The following is a 21,978-nucleotide window of genomic DNA, read 5'->3' as shown; positions in this document are numbered from 1 at the left end:
TGTGAAGCCCATTTCTGGTGTCCCCCGCCATGATATTGCTGGAATATTGCTAAAAGTGGCGTAAACCTATGCTCACTCACTCACTTTGTGGGACAGTGGGTACAAGGTGTGAAGCCCATTTCTGGTGTCCCCGCCATGATAATGCTAAAAGTGGCGTAAACCTATGCTCACTCACTCACTTTGTGGGACAGTGGGTACAAGGTATGAAGCCCATTTCTGGTGTCCCCCATGATAATGCTAAAAGTGGCGTAAACCTATGCTCACTCACTCACTTTGTGGGACAGTGGGTACAAGGTATGAAGCCCATTTCTGGTGTCCCCGCCATGATATTGCTGGAATATTGCTAAAAGTGGCGTAAACCTATGCTCACTCACTCACTTTGTGGGACAGTGGGTACAAGGTGTGAAGCCCATTTCTGGTGTCCCCGCCATGATAATGCTAAAAGTGGCGTAAACCTATGCTCACTCACTCACTTTGTGGGACAGTGGGTACAAGGTATGAAGCCCATTTCTGGTGTCCCCGCCATGATAATGCTAAAAGTGGCGTAAACCTATGCTCACTCACTCACTTTGTGGGACAGTGGGTACAAGGTATGAAGCCCATTTCTGGTGTCCCCCGCCATGATATTGCTGGAATATTGCTAAAAGTGGCGTAAACCTATGCTCACTCACTCACTTTGTGGGACAGTGGGTACAAGGTGTGAAGCCCATTTCTGGTGTCCCCGCCATGATAATGCTAAAAGTGGCGTAAACCTATGCTCACTCACTCACTTTGTGGGACAGTGGGTACAAGGTATGAAGCCCATTTCTGGTGTCCCCAAACATGATAATGCTAAAAGTGGCGTAAACCTATGCTCACTCACTCACTTTGTGGGACAGTGGGTACAAGGTATGAAGCCCATTTCTGGTGTCCCCGCCATGATAATGCTGGAATATTGCTAAAAGTGGCGTAAACCTATGCTCACTCACTCACTTTGTGGGACAGTGGGTACAAGGTGTGAAGCCCATTTCTGGTGTCCCCGCCATGATAATGCTGGAATATTGCTAAAAGTGGCGTAAACCTATGCTCACTTACTCACTTTGTGGGACAGTGACATGCATCAGCTATTGGTGTGCCAGGTTCAGGGAAGATTGTTTCCACACCGCAATGTTGAAGCTGGAATATTGCTGACTTTGGCTTCAAACAATAAGGGGATACAACTTGTAGGGGCTTCAAAATAAGGGGAGATAAGTGAAACTGGTTTCCAATTATTGTAAAACAACAAGTTGCAATCTCAGGAACCTGAAAAACATAATTTGTATGCCTTTTATATGAATAATTTTATATCTTTAAAAAAGTGAACCTTGTATTTATATTATTTCTGTTCCAGTGCCCCCAAAATATGCACATGTCACCAAATTGATATGAATATAAAAGCAGTTATTGCAGAGAGCTGCATTGACTCAATATTAATTTTGTTCATTGTACATTGGTCCTATATGATTGATGGTGTATGTTTCAGCATTACTAGAAAGTGGTTACCATGACAACAATTCCTACCACAATGCTGTTCATGCAGCAGATGTGACACAGGCTATGCACTGCTTCCTACAAGAACCCAAAGTAAGCCCACACCCCCCTTTCAGTAATCAGTGGCCTCATATACTAGACAAAATAAGATAAGGATCATGAATGATTTGGGCATATTTTTATGAAATTGTGTATCCAGGCTTCACTAAAAATATTTCCATTCCAAATTATTCATAATACCTTATCTAATTAATATACTTACTTGTTTCTGTAACCAGTTTTGATTATGTTAATAGTTCCAGATAATATGAACCAACTTGATATGGACCTAATTGTTTTGAATTCTTCATATTCTATGCTGCAAGGTAATATATAAGCTACTTGTGGCTGCGTTTTGAGGAGGACCGCCTCCGTGGTGTAGTGGTTAGAGCGTCCACCCGGAGAGACCGGAAGGTCACGGGTTTGATAAAGACGTTAAAATATGGTACTTGTTGGTCCCAGCCTGGCGCTCAGCATTAATAGGTACATCAAGGACTGGTCGGCTCGGAGTCAGTATAATGTGTCTGAGTGGGGTATTCATGCTTAACTGCGGCATGGTATCTCAGTGGGCTAGCACTATAAAACCAGCTTCAGTCTGGGCTAGTACAAGCAGCCGCACATACACATAAACACGCATGCACGTCGTCATATGAGCGAAATATTCACAAGCACGACGTTAAACCCAATTTCACCTCACCTCACCTCACCTCTTTTTGAGGAGTTAAATAATGTTCATATAAACGGGGAAAAAAGAACATATTGTTTCATCAATTTATACCTAACTATCCATAATTTTTAGCATATTGCCCATCTTAATTAAATTGAGTGTTAACTAACTAGAGACTCATTTCAACAGCATAAGACATATTTCCATGACAAAAGAACCTGAATTTATCTGACTCCCAAGATAGATTATGATAAGATGATTCGTGTATTAAATGGTTTACAACTTTTGAATTTTAAATGAACAGATAACAAATATTAATTGACAAAATATATACCCTCCACAATTCACTTTTCAGGGGATATGCAAAGTTTGAAGCTAAGGGGGTTGATATATTCCACTGGTATTTTCATTTAGGATTTTCATGCCCAATTTTCAATATCAGTGTTATGACAAGCATCCCTTAACTATATTGCTTACTTTAAACATGGTGACACCTTGTCTTAATTTATGAACAACCTGTATCTCTAATTACAGTAGCTTTTGCTGAAAATCGTGTCTCAGTTTATTTTCTGTTTCCTGAAAAAAAATAGTTAAATCTCCAGTCTGCATCTTCAATTGCAAGCATTATGGACTAACTTGGTAACATGTTTGGAATTTGAGGAGATGTTGTCTTGGCTTTGCTATATTTGTTTCAACTGAACAAAGTTGACAAAGACAAGCCTAAGGTATCGGATTTATAGCAACACTAAAGGGATAGTTCAAAGTGCTATTTCCAGCAGCCAAGCAGCTTCTCTTCAACAAGACCTATTATCAGTTCTATCTATAGAAGCAGGAGATTTGTATAAATATAATATTGCACTGGCTTGACTCATGCAATCAAAATAAATAAGTCACAGAAATCAAAATAGCCAATTACTACAGGTTATCATGTGAAGAGTTTTCTGTGAGGTCTTTTTTCAATAATTAACTTGCCCTTGCATGTGTTTATGACAGGTGGGACTGGATGCCTGGTATCATCCTTGTGTAATAGTGATTCATAACCACATGCTTTTGATATACAGTGGAATCGTGAAAAAATGTCATGAGTGTGAAAAGTGTTTTATTGCATACATTTATTGTTTTTAATGTTTTAGGTACTGAAGTGGCCCAAATTGTTATGAACAGTTCAAATGTTATCCTTTAAAAACATCATGTCTTCATCCTTTGTGAGGTTATGCAAGAGCAAAAACTGTACAAAACAATGTCAGGGATCATGATTTGGGAGATGGGACTGTGTGTGTGTGTTTTCAAGACAATGTTCACTACAGAAATATTCCCTGAAAATATGTGATCCAAGTTGTTCAATATACATCTCACTAATTGGTTCACTGAGGGTCATGGGACCGCCTCCGTGGTGTAGTGGTTAGAGCGTCCGCCCGGAGAGCGGAAGGTCGCGGGTTCGATCCCCGACCGCGTCATACCAAAAGACGTTAAAATATGGTATTTGTTGGTCCCTGCCTGGCGCTCAGCATTAATGGGTACAATAAGGACTGGTCGGCTCGGAGTCAGTATAATGTGTCTGAGTGGGGTATTCATGCTTCACTGCGGCATGGTATCTCAGTGGGCTAGCACTATAAAACCAGCTTCAGTCTGGGCTAGTACAAGCAGCCGCACATACACATACACACGCATGCACGTCGTCATATGAGCGAAATATTCTCAAGCACGACGTTAAACCCATTTTCACCTCACCTCACCTCACCTCACTGAGGGTCATGTGAAACAGGAGCCTTGGTCCTGACATATAACACTAGAAAGAGGTAAAAGATATAAGGAAACTCAAGCATCTCAAGTTTTAATGAATGTTCTTACTTATAAGATATCCTTGACCTTTCAGCTTCGAAACTGTGTGACTTCTCTGGAGGTAATGGTAGCCTTCATTGGATCAATGTCACATGACTTGGATCACCCAGGTGTCAATAACACCTTCCTCATCGCCACAGCCAATCATCTTGCTACATTGTATAATGTAAGTTCCCCTTTTCACCGAAGAAATTCACCTTGCAACATTGCAGTATTAAAATCTTTGGAAGTACCACGGCAACTCATCTTTGTGTATTATTTACAGAATTCAGTATTGATTTTACATGGCATTCCATCTAAACTGAAGTTTCTAGTGGAAGCCATGGTGGCTGATTTGGTTAGATACCTGACTCTGATAATGTGGGTTCGAATCACAGATGGGACTCAACCCAACAATATTACCAGACTCTGTACTTTACTGAGAAAGTGTAATCCCAAATGTAACGTGTTAAACTGAAAATTTCATAACTCTTGTGTTACATATGCTTTATAAGAGTGATGGAGATACTGAAAAACTGCCATGTGCACCAATCATTTTACAGACTTGACCAACAATGAAAGTTATTTTCTTTTTTTAAATTTCTATTTGAACAGATAGCAGCAATAGTATTTTGGTTTCTTTTCAGAACTCATCAGTGTTGGAGAACCATCACTGGAGGTCTGCAGTTGGAGTCTTGCAGGAGACCAGAGTGTTTGACCATCTACCCAGGGATCAGTGGTCAGTGTATATTGCATGCTGGGATTGTAATAGCTCCATTCACTACAGTATATTGATTACACTTCCACAGTCAGTATTCATTCAGGGCATTAGTGGCCCTGTCATTTATACACTGTATTGTACTGTGCAAAGTTTCACCATTAGGGTTTGCAGAAACCTGATAGTGGTTCAAATCCAAGATTTGACCAGGTTATGTCTCTTGTGCTTGTAGGGTGCATGACGCGGTAATTATGGTACCATCTGAGATTTCCTCCCACATCAAGCCTACACACCTTGTTGTAACATTTGAAATAATGTGGCATTGACCTCAACTCACACATTAACACTAAAACGAGTGAAGATCCGGGTCTTCAGCAACCTATGCTTGTTGTAAGGCGCGACTAACGACACTGGGTGGTCAGGCTCACTGACTTGGTTGACACATGTCATGTAGATGCTCATGCTGTTGATCACTGGATTATCTGGTCCAGACTAGATTATTTACCATATGGCTGGAATATTGCTAAGCTAAACAACAAACAAACATGCAAACATACCAAACACTCATTCACCATTTTTCCGTTCCTTTATCAAAGTGTGAGGAATGGCAAAAATTGATGTGAATTCAGGAAAATATCATTGTTCTTGCTTGTTGGCATTCCAAAGAATTTTTTAGGCCTTTGAGTTGCCAATAGTTTATACTACTAGACTTCTCACATTGGTTGAATGTTAAGCATTGTTTGCGATACAAAATAAATACTTTCAAAGTTACTTGTGGTTAAGGGGACATAACTCTTGTAACATTGTCATTTTCCTTTCTACAATTCTTGTCCTTTTCAACTAATGTTTAACAATGCTTTGAATACATGACATGTTTAATGGATAATGACTTCTTTTATTCTGTATCCCAATGTTTCAGAGCTAGTTATCCATAAAATGTGTCATGTATTCATGTTTGGCCAATTTCTAAATGCCCTTCAAGAACAACCATGTTCTGGTCATCAGCAGTGTTTAACAACAGGATGTATAAACATTTAATCTGCATGGTCGTGTTTCAGGGATGATGTCGTGAAGCAGATCAAGTCACTGATTTTGGCAACGGATATCACACGCCAACAGGAATTCCTTCTTAAATTTAGAGTGAGTGGAAGAATGACAGAACTTTGTAATTTCCACATACTTGTCCAGATTGCCAGTTTATGTGGGTATTGGAGGGTGCACCCTGGCTGATTTGTTATTTGTTTGGGTATAAAGCAAATCAGTGGGTACAACATGAATTATGATTTACATGAAGGCAATATTAAATACTGTAGCTTTCCCCTGTGTCTTTGTGAAGATTTTGCATAATACGATGATATTATTTGTTATTTAAGTTGTTGGTATTTTTCAGCGGCGTCTAGATAATGAAGAATTTGACTATGTAAATAACAGCGATGACAGACATTTCATTTTACAAGTAAGTAGTAGACTGCCCATAATTTTTTTCACTAATGTTAAAACTTCTAAAATGCATCCTCGACATATTATAGCCCACATATTCTGGAACAAGAATTGATTCAGTATCCTTTTCCTTTAATGTGGGACCGTCTTGGTTAGAGCATCTGCCGGAGAGTGGAAGGTCGCGGGTTCCATTCCCCGCCGTGTCATACCAAAAGATGTTAAAATATGGTACTTGTTGGTCCCTGCCTGGCGCTCGGCATTAATGGGTACAACGAGGACTGGTCGGCTCGGGAGTCAGTATAATGTGTCTGAGTGGGATATTCATGCTTCACTGCGGCATGGTATCTCAGTGGGCTAGCACTATAAACCAGCTTAAGTCTGGGCTAGTACAAGCAGCCACACATACACACACATGCACGTCGTCATATGAGCGAAATATTCTTAAGTTAGACGTTAAACCCCATTTCACTTCACCTCCTTTAATGTGGTTTAAAAACACACTTTGCGTAAATCTGCAACTTGGATTTCCTAATTATTTTATCAGTTTTCATGTTTATACCCCCATACACAATTTTTGTTGTTGAAGTCAGTTCTTAAGTATTTGTTGATGGAAAGAAGGAGGTGTACATATTTTCGCCATGGTTCCAGATTGCCCTAAAGTGTGCAGACATCTGCAACCCTTGTCGGATGTGGTCTCTCAGCAAAGTGTGGAGTGAGAAGGTGGTAGAGGAATTCTTTAATCAAGGTTAGAATGTTCATCCAAAGTTCAGTGCAACATGAAGTTGTTGAATTACAGATCCTGGAGCCGAAGTCTGCCACATACTAAAAGGTGTCGTGCCGGGAAGGCTAAAATATATATTTTGGATGTCCCGAGAAAGCTAATTTTCCAGGGGTAGGGGAGTACTGCCAAGGCTAAAGATACGGTGAATAATTACCGTCAAGCATAATCCATGTTGGGAGTAGAGATACTGACATGCATTGAAAACGCAAAACCCATTTTAGCAATTTCTAACAAAGTTTTATGAAGCAATTTCATTTATCACACGAAAAAGTAGTGATGTGAGGTTGCCGAATAAAACCATATGCACATGTGAAAAACGTCGGAGAAACGTCGCGATTTTAGCCTTCCCAGCCATGAACCTACCAAAACATGTTGAAAGAATGTACTTGTTATCCGATGCTTGGTATTATAACGACTAGACGGCTTGAAGTGGGCAGATTTTGGGGATAGGGTAAACAGTATCTCAGTGGACTGTCAAACCGACAGACATCTGGACCAGTACAAGCAGACACAGATGCCTGGGCATACACAGCGCTATATATGATCAGTATTCTAATGATGCTAGTCTGTGGATAGTATAAGCAACATGCTGGAAAGAGCACGTAAGATGACGATGTTAAGCCCCATTTCGAGCCGAATTTTCTTAAATTGAGTAATACCTAAGTTAACCATGGAATTAAGGATTATCTGTATCTAGTGCATGATGAAAGTTTCTCAGATATAGATGTGAGTCTTCCACCATTCATGAGAGGCAAATAATCTGTAATTTTGTGTGAACAAGGTTATTCTTTATCTGTTGTGCCAGAGATAGCGTTTGTAACACTTGTGATTGTACTCTGTGCAGGTGACACAGAGAAAGCTCTACACATCCCAGTCACTCCATTATGCAACAGGAAGTCGAACACTGTGGCCAAGATACAAGCAGGTAATGAAGGACATGCATGGAGATGAGTACCTCTGTATGTGGGGGATTCTTGTTTCTATGGGGCCGTGGGGTAGCCTAGTGGTTAAAGCATTCGCTCGTCATGCCGAAGACCGATTGATTGTACTGTTAGGGTGGGTGGTGGTTAGGTAGCGTACATGAGTACAATGTGTGAAGCCAATTTCTGGTGTCCCCTGTTCTGATATTGCTGGAATATTGCTGGAACCATACTCACTCACTACATACTGTTGGGCGGTAGGGTAGCCTAATGGTGAAAGCGTTAGCTTGTCACGCCGAAAACCCAGGTTCGATTCCCCACATTGGTACAATGTGTGAAGCCCATTTCTGGTGTCCCCCCCCCGCCATGATGTTGCTGGAATATTGCTAAAAGTGGCGTAAAACCAAACTCAGTCAGTCAGTCACTACATACTGTTAGAAACAAAATATAATCCTGTGTGTAACATCTATTTCCCATGTTTACAGGCTTCATGGAGTTTGTGGTCACTCCCCTGTTCATGGAGTGGTATCGGTTCATGCCATCCGATTTGAGTCGCAGGCTGCTGGACAATATAGCCAAGAACAAGATTCGCTGGAAGAAGATTATTGATGAGGAAGCTCTTCAGGTTCACGAGTCCGACAGCTCTTCTTCTAAAAACGAACATTCAAATGACGACCCAGATGACAGTGATGAAGAGGAAGAGGAGGTTGAAGATGATGTATGTAGCGAAGAAAATGATGTTGTGGAGAACGACATCAACCTTGCTTATCACTATGACTCTGAGCAGATGAGTGAAAGTGGGCGGAGTCTGTCGCCGGTGTCGGAGGATGTTAATGTGATCATCGTTCCAGGAAGCAGGAGACACAGTATGCCTCCTGTGTTCATTCGAAGGGATCTCAATTTCTATTTGGGAATTCGGAGGGACAGCGGACCTAAAGTTCCCCTTCTCCGACGACAGAGTTTGCCAACTACAACGCTTTTCAAATCTACCTCGGCAGATATAACTGTTTCCCCTGCTGTTGTGAAGGAAGTGCGGAGTCTTTCGATGGAAGCACTCATGTCTCGGCCGAAAATCTCAAATCTCAGTCCGAGCATTGAAGCCAGTAGACTGGCAAGTGGGTTAGAATACTTGAACTTTGTGCCATTGAAAAATCAAACTTTGGTGCTTCAGAGAGGGAGTATAACTAAATTTACCTCTTCCCAACGAACGATCAATTCCTTGTCAGATATTACATTCCAGTCAAACCGCCCTCTGGATCGTGATGATTTGAGACTGTACTCTGACTCACTAAAAAATGACAGAAACCTTCCAAATGTTGGTCTTGCATCGAGCTGGCCGACAATATCGCCAAAGGCTAAGATAATCAGTAAGGGTATTCCAGGAGTGAAGCTTCAAACAAACATTTCATTTCTTGCTCAAAAGGAGAATGAACCAAGGGGAGACAACTGCGATGTGATTGCTGACAATCCACCAATCTGTCTTTCAGAGAAACAGCGTGATGCAGCTCCAGGCAGGCCTCATTAAGTCAAACATTTCCATGTCGTTTCTCATCTGTTTGTCAGTTTTGCACCATTATGGTTGTCAGTGAACTTAATAGAATTAATCATACCGTTCTTATGGGTATGCTCCAACTTTTTTACAACACATCCCTCAATGAATGTGTATATGCTGTTGCTAGGGGTGCTTTGATAATCCATACAAAGATGGATGTTTTATCTTTTATAAGTATTAGTTATTGTTTTGCATAAACAAACATCGTCTCGACATTTCAGGTGAAGCAATGCAATTGGTAGTGTCATCCGTCTCTACACGTAGCTGCTACGGTATTGCTATACATAGTACCATTTCTATATTTTCTGAACCGTTAATGCCAGTGTTGTACCAAAGTCATGACATCTTGAAGTTATGATATACTGAAATTGTATAGAATTTACACATGGTAGGATATATGCCGTATTACATACCTGCTCAGATAACTAACCCCCCATACAATATTTACACATCCCTGGAAGTATTGTTTATCATGCTGTACTAAGATGGAAAGTTTACGTGAATGTTCAGATTTTCTGTAATCACATTGTGAATTGTGTTGAACAGATGCAAACTACACATGCCAAAATGTTCTGGAAATAGCATGTAAGCAAATATTTTTTTGGGTCAACATTTAGTTCCCTAATTACAGTATTTTGTATTTAATGGTGAAAATATTCATGGTGTTTTTCAACATTTTGAATTCAATTTTGTTCAGTTTAATTAAAGGAAAGTGTGTGGGAACTGATCTACTGGTATTTAATACAGCAAGAAGCAGAATGAGGTTATTGATGACTTAAAAGCAACTACATATGTAAGGGAATGTGCATGTAAAAATTGAAGCTAAAAACAAGTAGATCACAGACTGGTCAGAGAGGTTCCAGATATATTTCTTTCAACTGGTGTGTCACGGGCACTTATTGTGGCAAGTATGGTATGTTTTTGTCCCAAGGGAGATTCTTGGCTTAGGGTTTAATCATTGTGAAACAAGAACATCGATCCACATTAAAGTAAAAAAAACATTATAGATTCTCAGGCACAGAAACATCAGGAACTGAAATCATTTTCATTTTATTTCAAAAGACATTGTTTAGTCAATTGGTTTGCTTTTTTGTGTCAGTTAATGGTCTTTAATTCTGTATATATATATCACTTCTGGTATAAGCCACATGACATCACTTGGTTGAAAATGGTGATGGTATCTACACCGAAACATTGCACTCGCTGTAATAGTTGTATATTCAAAAGAATTATCTCCCTTGGTTGTCATTCAACTTCGAAATACAGTTCGAAAAAATGTTGGTCATGATTTTATTTTTATGCCCTTAAATGTAAACCTGTATCATGATACAGGTCTGTAAATGATAATGTAAGTTTGGAAGAGGCATGACCTGTAATGAAAAATGGTATATCATGTGTTTTGGGGGTTTTCTTAGAATTTTAAATTATTTGTTAAAGTCTGGGTAAACACTCTCAATGACTTCACTTGAAGTTGTTTTCATATTATGTGATTGTTTTTATATACTGAATCCCTAATTCAGTAATTTGGGCAAGTCTCGAGTAAAGTTTACTCTGAATTAATTGACCTGAACGTGTGTATTTCATGTTCGTTTGAAAAAGTTCACGACTGTTTGCTGAATATAAAGATTTTGATGTTTTCAGTGTTGTAAGAAAAATATCCTTAAGTAAAAAAAGTGTATTGAACTATGCAAATGGTGTCTTTGTAGAGCTGTGAAGTTATCATTGCGTTACTGACCAGTATGTTATTAATCTATTACTACAGTCCAGCATGCCAACCCTCGTCAGACATCACATATATTCATTCCGCACTGGTTCAGGATGCTCTGGCCATGCGTCAGTAAAGGGGATACAGTGTCCAGTAATCCAGTATATATTTAACAAATCATGAGTAAATTGTGAAGATATTGTCCTGAGGAATGTTGGATAATTTATGGCTTGTTCATCTGGAACCGGCATTATCATCATGTTCGAGACTTAGATCCTTGTTTTGTCTCTGTCTATGCTTGTGCGTTTCAATATGTTTATGGTTAAGACTAGTCAAAGTTCTAACTATCAGTATGTTTAATGTAAAATTATGTGTATTGCTGAGAGATCATGCTCCTAACAACATTTCTGTCTGTTGAAAAGTTCCAAGGAATACTTAATTGTACAGCATACAGAAGTCTGATAGGGTCTGTTGTAGTGGTACGACTTACATAACCCTTACCACTGTGGAAGTGCTATAGTATAAGGGATCTGAAGGTTACAGGATTCTGTTGAGATGGAATTGAGGTTCTTGTCAAGGACTCGAGTGTCCAACCATGGAAGATAAGTGAGAGAAACTGTACAGTGTGTGAACCATGTGGCATATTACCATTGAAAGATGGTAATGGAGTCCTGGTAGGGCTGTCGACATGTGTACTCAACTCCAATTCTTTTCTGCCTGATGCACACTGTGATATCAGTATGTTTTTGAAATGGAGCCCAAGGCACCATGTTTATGTACTGCCAGTATGATAGAAGTCCAACAACTGCTTCTGGAAGAATAATGCTGGATGTTGTAAAATGTGATCTTTGCAAAGTTATCTCCCTTTCCCACAAAGCTGATATGAATTTGTGACTTCAGAAACTTTGCTTTTCTGCTTGTCCAAACCAGAAAGGACATGGACTCTGTCCCATCTAAGACATGATCCCAACAGCTAATGCTGGATAATGTAAGTTACCTCCCTTTCACCTTTTTAATTTAAATTTGTGACTTCAGAAAACTGCCATAAACTGCATGTCCCAACTTGACAGACCAGGGTCTCTGTCCCATCCAAGCCATGGTCCCACAGGGTGATTATAGTGCTATGTGTACAAGGCAATGTTTAAGTGCTTGTGCGGACAAGACGTGAGCAGAATCATCATATTTTAGATATGATCAATATGTTATGTTTTATTGTAATAAAGAATGAATTGATATTTTCTTCGCCAACATGCACCACCTGATTTGTTGTTTGTTTAATAGGTTATGTTAATAATGATGTAATACAAATGTATTTCAGTCTCGGCAGACCCTCAGTATCATGTTAACAGTATCTTACATGGCGAGTGTGCTTGACATACTTTTCAACAAGGTGCTTATTGTATTCATTTCACTTGGGGAACATGTGTTTCAGTGAACTGTTTCAAAGGAATTGGGTTAAATAAAGAGGTTTACAAATAAGCAGAATTGACCAATCGAAATGTAAATTATGTTTTTGTATGAAAAACAGAATTAGAAACTTTAACTAGGATGTTTAGAATTTTAAGCATAATATCACCTAATTGTCCTAAATCTATTGTATTTAATCTGCTGTTTATAATATATTCAGTGTAATTGTTTGGATGACCTCATCTGTAAGCTGTTTGACTGTAATAATATGCAGTTGATCATGCTTGGGTTTTCTTACTTACAAAAGTGAATTCTTTCAAATGTTGAACTTAACAGAACATACTTTGGTTGGGGTGGTAGGGTAGCCTAGTGGTTAAAGTGTTAGTTCGTTTTGCCGAAGTTCTGTGTTTGATTCTCTATCCAGGTACAATGTGAAGCCCATTTCTGGTGTCCCCTGCAATGAAATTGCTGGAATATTGGTAAAGCATTTAATCCCAGCTCATTCATCCATACTTTTGTCATATTTTTAAAACAACCTGGTTGACCATTCAAAAGAATAGGGCAATGTAAAAATGTACATGTTCCATAAATTTTGGAAACAGGATATAATCCAGATGAGTTACCAGCAGTGGAGCTGACATGTCTGTAACTGCTGTTAGTTATGTAGAGGTTCACACAAGAAGTAGAAGAGTTTTCACAGAAGCAGTAGAATGATAGTATATCAATCAGTAATAGGGGCTGTGAGGTAGCCTAGTGGTTAAAGCGTTCGCTTGTCATGCCGAAGACCCGGGTTCGATTCCCCAGGTGGGTACAATGTGTGAAGCCCATTTCTGGTGTCCCCCGATATTGCTGGAATATTGCTAAAAGTGGCGTAAAACCTAACTCACTAATTCAACCAGCAATACCAGTACTTCCCAATTCCCAGTTGAAACAACAGTTGATTCACTCATTACTTCTTTGGGTGATTTATCAAGTTTCTTATAAGTATTCTATCCCAGTAAATCTGTAATGTAAATGATGATTTGAACAGGTTTCTATTGAGAAAGTTCATTGAAGCACATGGCGCCTCAGGCAAAGTCTCAGGTTGATTTGTTGCATTAGCTAGATGAGGTTTCACTCCATAGTAGACCTATCTCGACATCTTCCATCAGGTCCTCTTTCCGACCTTTCCTGTCCCATGTAATCTCTCTCTTAATTCATGTCACCCTTAATTAATCTCACCCTTACTCTCAACCTGAATTCATCTCCCCTCACCTCTAATCCATCTCATCTCATCTCAACCTCACCTCACCTCACCTCACCTCACCTCACCTCAGATTCATGCCTGTTCTCAAACTACCACATTGATGTCCACTCACTTCCAATACCACTCACGTCGTCATATGAGCGCAATATTCTCAAGCACGACGTTAACCCCAATTTCACCTCACCTCCAATACCACTCACTCACTTGGAACCCACCTACTCACTCACCACTGACACAGGTCCACCCCTCAACCCACAGTTATCATGTGTATGTAAATGTTTGTAAATTGTTGAAAATCCCCTTGATTTTATCGTCATGAAATACTGTATTTATGATTTAATACTCACATCATTTCTCTCAGACAGTCCATTTTTCTGATGTTGAATACCTTTGACCACTGTGAAGTCAATTCATTCTTGTCATTTCTCTCATTTCCCTTTAGCTTAGTTTTAAGTTATGTGTTGTATCTTGGCAACTGTACACCTAGTTTTATACTCCTGAAAATGTCCATTTTTAAGTACCTGGGCATGACTAGGATTGTGTTTTTGATGCATGAACCTATGCCAGTTGTAGGAGCTATATCATGCACAGCACCCCAAGTTCAACTCACATGCAACTCTTTGTGTAGGTCGTATTCCATCTGAAGGATGGATATCAGAACGTGTTCCAACATCACATTCTATTTTCTGTCATAAAGTTTAATGTGAAGGATTACCAAACATAAATCCTGTCAAGTTAAATGCTCATCTTTGTTGTAGTGGACACGTGTCAGCTGACCAAATTGAAAACCACATTGATAACTCATTCTGGTGAATTGCACCAAGATGGGATTGTCAATGCCAGTTTTCAGCCTTGATACCAAAGGTCAAGTGAGCTATAGGATAATGAAATACCTTATCTTCTTGCATACTTGCAGTGTCGTCACAATCATCTACTATGGGTTCCCAGATTCATACATGGTTTGTGCAGGGTCTGTTGATGACTGGTTTGAATCTCAGATGAATCAACAGTCTCTGCAAGGGTCTGCTGATCAGGGATTGGAAGGCTGATGAATCCATGGTCTGAGCAAGGGTCTGCTGATCATGGATTTAAATCCCAGGTGCATCCATGGTCTGTAGTTGGTTCTGCTGATCATGGATTCAAATCCCAGGTGCAACCATGGTCTGTAGTTGGTTCTGCTGACCATGGATTCAAATCCCAGGTGCATCCACAGTCCGTAGTTGGTTCTGCTGACCATGGATTTAATTCCCAGGTGCATCCACGGTCCGTAGTTGGTTCTGCTGACCATGGATTCAAATCCCAGGTGCAACCATGGTCTGTGAAAGTTTTGATGATTCTGGGTTTGAATCCCAGATGAATCCATGGTCTGTACCAGGTTTCACTGCTCATGGATTCCAATTCCCAGATTCATTCCAATTGGTTTTGACTGAAGTGATGTTTGTAAACTGACTGCATCAGTGTGTTTCCTTCCTTGGTAAGCTGAGAAGCCATCTTAAGAGAATTTCAGCACCAATGCCTGTGAAACCCACACAGAAAAATGTATGTTGTGTCTAGTTAAGACTTCCATGTCATTTAGTGTCAGTCATGTGGGTGATGTTATGTTGTGTATGGTATGTTCAAAATACCAAGCTATCTTTCATTGTAGTTCATCTCTTCTTTTCATGAGCAGAACTTGATGATGAGGGTGATACTTTTTGCAAGAAAATAATTGTCACATATATGCACTGTCAATCCATTATACATAGACCATTACATGAATCACTCATTTTATTCAAGTTGAAAATTACTCCAGAAAATTTAACTTTTTCACAACTTTTCATATATTTATATTGAACTTATAATATTTGCCATTGCAGGTACATATCATGTTGTGTTTAATGTATTTTTTCACATTTTTAAATTCACAGTTGAATATTTGTATTTCTTTATGATGACGTATGTATGAGTTGACTTGTTTGAGAGATTGTTGGCTGTTCTTGTTTGTACGTGCTTGTGTTCAGTATGTGTTCTGCGGGTGCTATTTGAACGTCTCAGTAGCAGTTAGGATCATAAACAAAGGGAATTATCATCAGTATTATATTTTGTAACAATAGCTTTAGACAACTTGTACAGTTAATTAACTCGAAGGAACTCTGAGACATTTTATGTGATCAAGACCCAAACCACAAGAAAATGTCTATTGCACAATACTCATTAATGTATATCAAAAGAAATTTGATATTTTGGTCACAGAATCACATAGGTTACTCTATATTGCAACATCCTCGCAGAATCATTTGCTGGAAGTGTGACAAACATGTGATTAATGCATCAGAACTGTAGAATGTGAAATGAATTAGCATTCCTGATTATCCTGAGTATTAAATCTCCAGTAGGTTATGATGATGTCCTGGCTCCTTCATTCACATAGGGGGGGCGGTGGGGTAGCCTAGTGGTTAAAGCGTTGGCTCGTCACGGCGAAGACCCGGGTTCGAATCCCCACATGGGCACAAAGTGTGAAGCCCATTTCTGGTGTCCCCTGTCGTTATGTTGCTGGAATATTGCTTAAAGCAGCGTAAAGCCAAACTCAGTCAGTCATTCACATAGATTTGTTTCGAGTCTGGTTCAAATGCCGGACCACTTAAAGGGAATGTCCCAACTAGTATGACTTCCTCATGCTGTCTCAAATACGACCCTAACGTCTTGCAGAGGGAATTTCACTCCAACGACTTAATACTCATGAATACATCGTTTGAGCTTTATACCAATCTTAGCACGTTATATTTGGGATTACACTTTCTCAGTAAAGTAGATTCTTGTACTTTTGTTGAGCCCCATACAGGATTCGAACCCACACTCTCAGTCAGGCACCTGGCTGAGCAGGTTAGATGGCTGACTTGTGTGCTGGCGATTAGGGGCCTGAGAGTGTGTTTTCGAATCCTGGATGGGACTCAACCCAACAAAAGTACTGGAATCTGTACTTTGCTGAGGAAGAAGTACCAGCATTGAGGTTATATAATCGAGGCTGTTGCAGAGAGATGTTACTCCAGGACCTGATTGCCTGGCCGAGACGTGTCCTTCAGTGTATGTGTTGTGTCTGTGTTGCCCCTCCAGCGAGAGAGCATGCATCCCCATGTTGTGTTCCAGTATTTGTTGTTATATATTCGTGATGAGCTCATTTGAGTTTTGTTTGAGAATCGGTGTGTCTGTTTACAAATGTTTAACAGCAATATGATTTGTAAAATCACCCATTCAGATTTGTTAGGATTATTACTTCTGGGTGTATGTACAACATGATGAACATTTATTGTGTGTATTTGAAATGAATTTTGCACATACTGCATGAGTTTAATTACTTTCTTAAAGTTATTACTTGCAAGCCCATGGTTTGTTTGTACCAGGCTTGATCTTTTTGGCAGTTGCCCTTTGGATTTTTCAGATATTATATATTAACTTATTAACTTCATGCTTAATTGTAAACTTTAAAGTTGTTCCAGATCAGAATACTTATTCCACTTCCATGTCAGCCTTATCATATGATCAGACAATTGAATTTCTATGAAGTGTATATAGTTTTAACACAAAATTGATCTAGCTTGTCAGTGTTAAGCTGCTCCAAAATTGTCCAAATCTGGGTCCCCGATCCACAAAGTGTTCATAACGTTACAACCTGTCGTAACTCTATTGTTTATCATAACGTTACGACCTGTCGTAACTCAATTGTTTATCATAACGTTACGACCTGTCGTAACTCTATTGTTTGTCATAACGTTACGACCTGTCGTAACTCTATTGTTTATCATAGGGTTACGAATGTCGTAGTGCTACGAATGTTTAGTGGATCTGGACCCTGATATCTTTCAGAGGTCTATTCCACAAAGATCTCTTACACCTGAGTTGACATTGACCACAAATTGACAAAATCTTGTTGAGGAATGGCCCTGAAATGTGAAAGTTAATTTCACTACTTCGTCTTTGCAGCGCTGTTACAAATATCTTGAACACTGACCGTAGCTATTTGCCCCCCTGGCATATAAACTCATAGAGGTTTTGACCACTGACTTTGGCGGTTTGATATCTTTTGCTATTTGGTATTTAAACTCATACAGTTATTTGTGAATATGGTGAATGCGAAGATTTGTTGTTGCCTGTTATACAGGGGAGTGTTTGAAAGCTGTCTTACGTTGAAAGCAGAGAGAATTCATATGCCAGATATGCATGTAGTATGGAAATCATTGATGTAGTCTGTGTTGTTGTCAAAAAAAGTCTAGAAATCCACTCATTGCCCCCAAAAATCCATGTCTTTGTGCTCTGTCAGTTGAGAGTTAGATGATTAATGCATTGTGAAGCTTTATTTACATGTTGAAAGAGATAAGACTTTATTTATATTCTGAATGTATGTTTCATTGTTAAAGTCCTAACTTGTTGCCATGTTACACACATGCTACTCCTTTTTCATATCCCCTGTAGTTCAGGTTCATATTTACCTAATATGGAGAAATAGTGGATTAGCTTTTATTTTTCAAATCATGTAAAACTTCCTAGATTAAACAATGATCTCACTTCCATCTTGTGTTTTTGATAATAATGTTAATGAAATTACCCCTGTGGTCTCGTGGTTGGTTTGTTGTTTAACGCCGCACTCAGCAACATTCCAACTATATGGCAGCCGTCTGTAAATAGAATCTCGACCAGACAATTCAGTGATCAACAGCATGAGCATCAATCTACGGTACGTAATTGGGATACGATGACCTGTGTCAGCGAAGCCAGCGAGCCTGACCACCCGATCCCGTTAGTCACCTCTTACGACAAGCATGGGTTACTGAAGACTAATTCGAACCCAGGATCTTCATGAGTTGGTACATACCTAAAGACAAGAAGAGATGGTACTTGTTTTCCTGCTTGCCAGTAGGAAGACGGAATAAAACAAGGACTGGTAGTCAGTATTCGTGTCTGAGGGAGGTGCTTGTGCAGACAAGTGCATACACTTATCGTAATGATGCAAGTTATGTTGACCCAATTATACCAAACCACCTTGTTTCAAGGAGATCAATTAAAGGTATTTTAGGATGGAAACGTTTCCACATCCTCTTTCCATTTGGCTTGAACAGGGTACCAAATCTCACATCAGCTCAATCAGAACCCAAGTATTCTCAAGTGAGATTATCCTGACAACATTGACGACATAATGTGCCTTTATCTGCTTTAAAGCACACAGCTATGGGCTAATGAGTGTTAATCATCTGGGGTTCTCATGTAGTACAATGCTTTCCCAATAACCAGTTCATTTTGTTTCAAGATGTACCGAGCAAACTTCCATCTATATGACAGCGTAAATTATGGAATAAGAATATACAACATGTTGTACTTACACTTGTTTATTGCACACATAGATACATATACTTACAGCAAGTTTCATAACGGAGCAGAATAAATCATCAGTATTGAACAGATCTGTTGCATACCATAAACTGTTTGACATTCTTGAGGGATACACATTCTTGAGTAAAAGGAAAGCACCACCAATGTGAGATCCTGTATGCTGAGCTATATCACCAGTGTATGAAATAAGGCCCGTCCGACAGCCCGAGATGGGCTAGATTTCTGAGGGACGGTCTAAATTTACAGCCAGTCCGATGGTCTGGTAAATGTTTTTTAGATGTTCCATACATCTGAGTAAATTAACCATATATTGTGCATTCTCTTCCCACAGAGGTTACTCCTGTCATATCTTCCTACGTAACCTCTGTTCTAATACGGCCATATTTCCAGGTTCTCGTAAAATCCCCTAGCGGCAAAAGATCGCAACACGAATTATCTCCCTTCTTTCTATCCAATCAGAACACCTGTTACATCCACTTAGATTCAACTTGACTAACACAAGCAAATGTGAGGCCACAGATATCCCCCATCTGCCGGGGACTTGTGTTGATGTTATACACAAGACGTTTAATGGCTAGCTTGTCCGTTGTCGACGAGGGCGATGGAGACGCAACTGACCCGCCATAACATGACTGAGTTCTGTCTAGAAGAAACGTTTGCGCATCGCGCAGGGGAAGAAGTTTAGTTTTCTCGAAGCATACGGAAATTACCGAGGCCTTTGCGAATGATCACTTTTGAAACAACGTCGCTGATTGCACAACTAAATCTGATTGTCTCCAATCACGAGTCTTGAACGCTCACACCATGAAAGGGCCGTATTAGAACAGAGGTTACGTAGGAAGATATGACATGAGTAACCTCTGTGGGAAGAGAATGTATATTGTGGTGTCTGGTCTGGTTAAATTCATTTCGGACTGGTAACATATTGAAGTCTGGCTGGTGTTATGGGCTTATTTCATACACTGATATCACTCAGAACATGTTCAAGAACATCCCCAATTGGAAGGCCATGTGTTGCCCACAAGCCATGACAGATTAAGTAGTTATATAAAGAAGGTTCTTTAGTTTTTGTGAGTAGTATATGTTAACAGCCTAGCTGAGATATGCATTATTTTTCCATGACAGAGAAATGTATCACTCACAATGTTAAATACTCCCTAGTCAGTGTTTGAGATGTTCCAGATCAGGGAGATGCCACGTTCTGCCCACTTCCTTCCCTCAGGCTCTGAACCGTGGGATTACTCAGAACAACCAACACGATACAAAGAGTTACAGATTATCTGTCCTGGGTTAAGCAGTGGTGTCAGCCCCTTTCTTTGGAAAGGCAATTGCTGCACTCATTCCAGAGTGACAGATTTTTAATTCTGATTCTTGAATACCTTATCCTATGAATGACTCAGAGACACTTAAGAAAGAAAAGTTAAATGCACTTTAAAAGAGTTAAATTGCAATCCGCCAATTCACAGGATATGATGTGACTAATGATGGATGATGTCATGAATGAATGTTCTTCACAATGAAGCCAACAGATGTAATAGTGCTACAGCATTAAGAATCACCAACATTATACAATTATAGACAGGTGACGAGGCCAATACCTGTTTTTATGGACCCGCGAAAAGCAATACTGACCTCGGAGTCGGACCTGCGAAAAGCAATATTGACCTCAGAGTCGGACTTCGTCCTCGGTCAATATTGCTTTTCGCGGGTCCATAAAAACAGGTATCGACCGAATTCACCAGTCCATAAATGTTTTATTATGTAATTACCCAAAAAAAGATTCTAAAAACCAAAATGTCCATTTAGTCAAGAAAAGTAATTTTATTTTTGCTACAAACCAATAATGTTATGTCAACAATATTGCGACATGTAAACAATAGAATGACGCCATACCTTGATGTCAAAATCTATATTTAGTAACCCAAGTCAATATGACTTTTGGTCGGACCTTGGTTGGAGTCAATATGCTTTTCTGTCGACGGTCACGAGACCGCCTCTAGACCAATCAGGTAACCGGAAAAATATGCTTACATAATAAATCCACATATTGATATGTGATTATACTTGATCCTCATTACACTGTTTCGGTAGATCAGTCCTAGACATAACAGTTTGGCCTTTTATTTCCTGTCTACTTTAAGAGCATAGAACAGTCAATAGCAAACATGGGAATATTGTTTCTTATCAGTATCCATTAATGTTTTACAGTTCATCACAGTAACCATGGTACACTCGAAAACATATTTGGAAGGAAGGATTAGTGTGGCATACAAGTTACACAAACACTTTCATACAGCAGGAAGCTCAACATTGAACATGAGCATGAATCTGACACGCGAAACTTCAAATATAACATGGAGCAGATCTAATCAGTGGCTCAGTTTTATATGTTATTGTTTTATATTGCACTCAGCTATATGACAGCAGTGATAAACAGTATGAGCATCAGTCTCAATGTGCAAGCAACAAAAATTATACATGTGCTCCAACAAGCCATTTCTGCATGTCAGGGGTGGAAATAAGTTTAAAGTTGCTAGTGTACTCTGGTACAGTGGCACATGTAAAGTCACTTGCCCTGATTATTTTCCCACTATACCAACCGTTTTCTTGCTGATTTTTTAAATAAACAACATAATAAACATTGGAGGAAAGTCAACTGGACACCGGTGCAGTGTGATATACAAATTTGCTTGCCCGACAGAAAAAAACACTGGACTCGGACGTCGGGCAATGGGTTATTTCCACCCCTGCATGTGTAACAAACTCTTTGTCTATCATTGTCAGGTATAGAAAAACCGAACCAACAATG

The 21,978-nt window shown here is 39.5% G+C and overlaps 1 protein-coding gene across 5 annotated transcripts in view; it reads left to right on the top strand.

Annotated features, from left to right (window-relative positions):
* LOC124275351 (high affinity cAMP-specific 3',5'-cyclic phosphodiesterase 7A-like) overlaps positions 1 to 15,601 on the top strand; it is a 103,905-nt gene extending 88,304 nt beyond the window's left edge. For 3 of the 5 annotated variants that reach the window (XM_046710852.1, XM_046710856.1, XM_046710857.1), the window contains exons 7-15: positions 1,502 to 1,602; positions 4,092 to 4,223; positions 4,684 to 4,775; positions 5,813 to 5,894; positions 6,145 to 6,210; positions 6,843 to 6,939; positions 7,820 to 7,900; positions 8,381 to 15,006; positions 15,109 to 15,601. In XM_046710852.1, the coding sequence (XP_046566808.1) occupies positions 1,502 to 1,602; positions 4,092 to 4,223; positions 4,684 to 4,775; positions 5,813 to 5,894; positions 6,145 to 6,210; positions 6,843 to 6,939; positions 7,820 to 7,900; positions 8,381 to 9,420 (1,691 nt within the window). In that variant the 3' untranslated portion in view covers positions 9,421 to 15,006; positions 15,109 to 15,601. Of the gene's footprint in view, positions 1 to 1,501; positions 1,603 to 4,091; positions 4,224 to 4,683; positions 4,776 to 5,812; positions 5,895 to 6,144; positions 6,211 to 6,842; positions 6,940 to 7,819; positions 7,901 to 8,380; positions 15,007 to 15,057 lie in introns of all 5 variants that reach the window. The other 2 variants (XM_046710855.1, XM_046710853.1) reach the window with 2 other exon arrangements.
* The last annotated feature ends 6,377 nt before the right edge of the window (positions 15,602 to 21,978 follow it).

Source organism: Haliotis rubra, unplaced genomic scaffold (genome assembly GCF_003918875.1).
Source record: "Haliotis rubra isolate DU_JTF1 unplaced genomic scaffold, ASM391887v1 Scf2, whole genome shotgun sequence".
Classification (NCBI taxonomy): domain Eukaryota; kingdom Metazoa; phylum Mollusca; class Gastropoda; order Lepetellida; family Haliotidae; genus Haliotis; species Haliotis rubra.
Note: the sequence above shows the minus strand (reverse complement) of the source record. Positions and strands in the feature narration are given on the sequence as shown.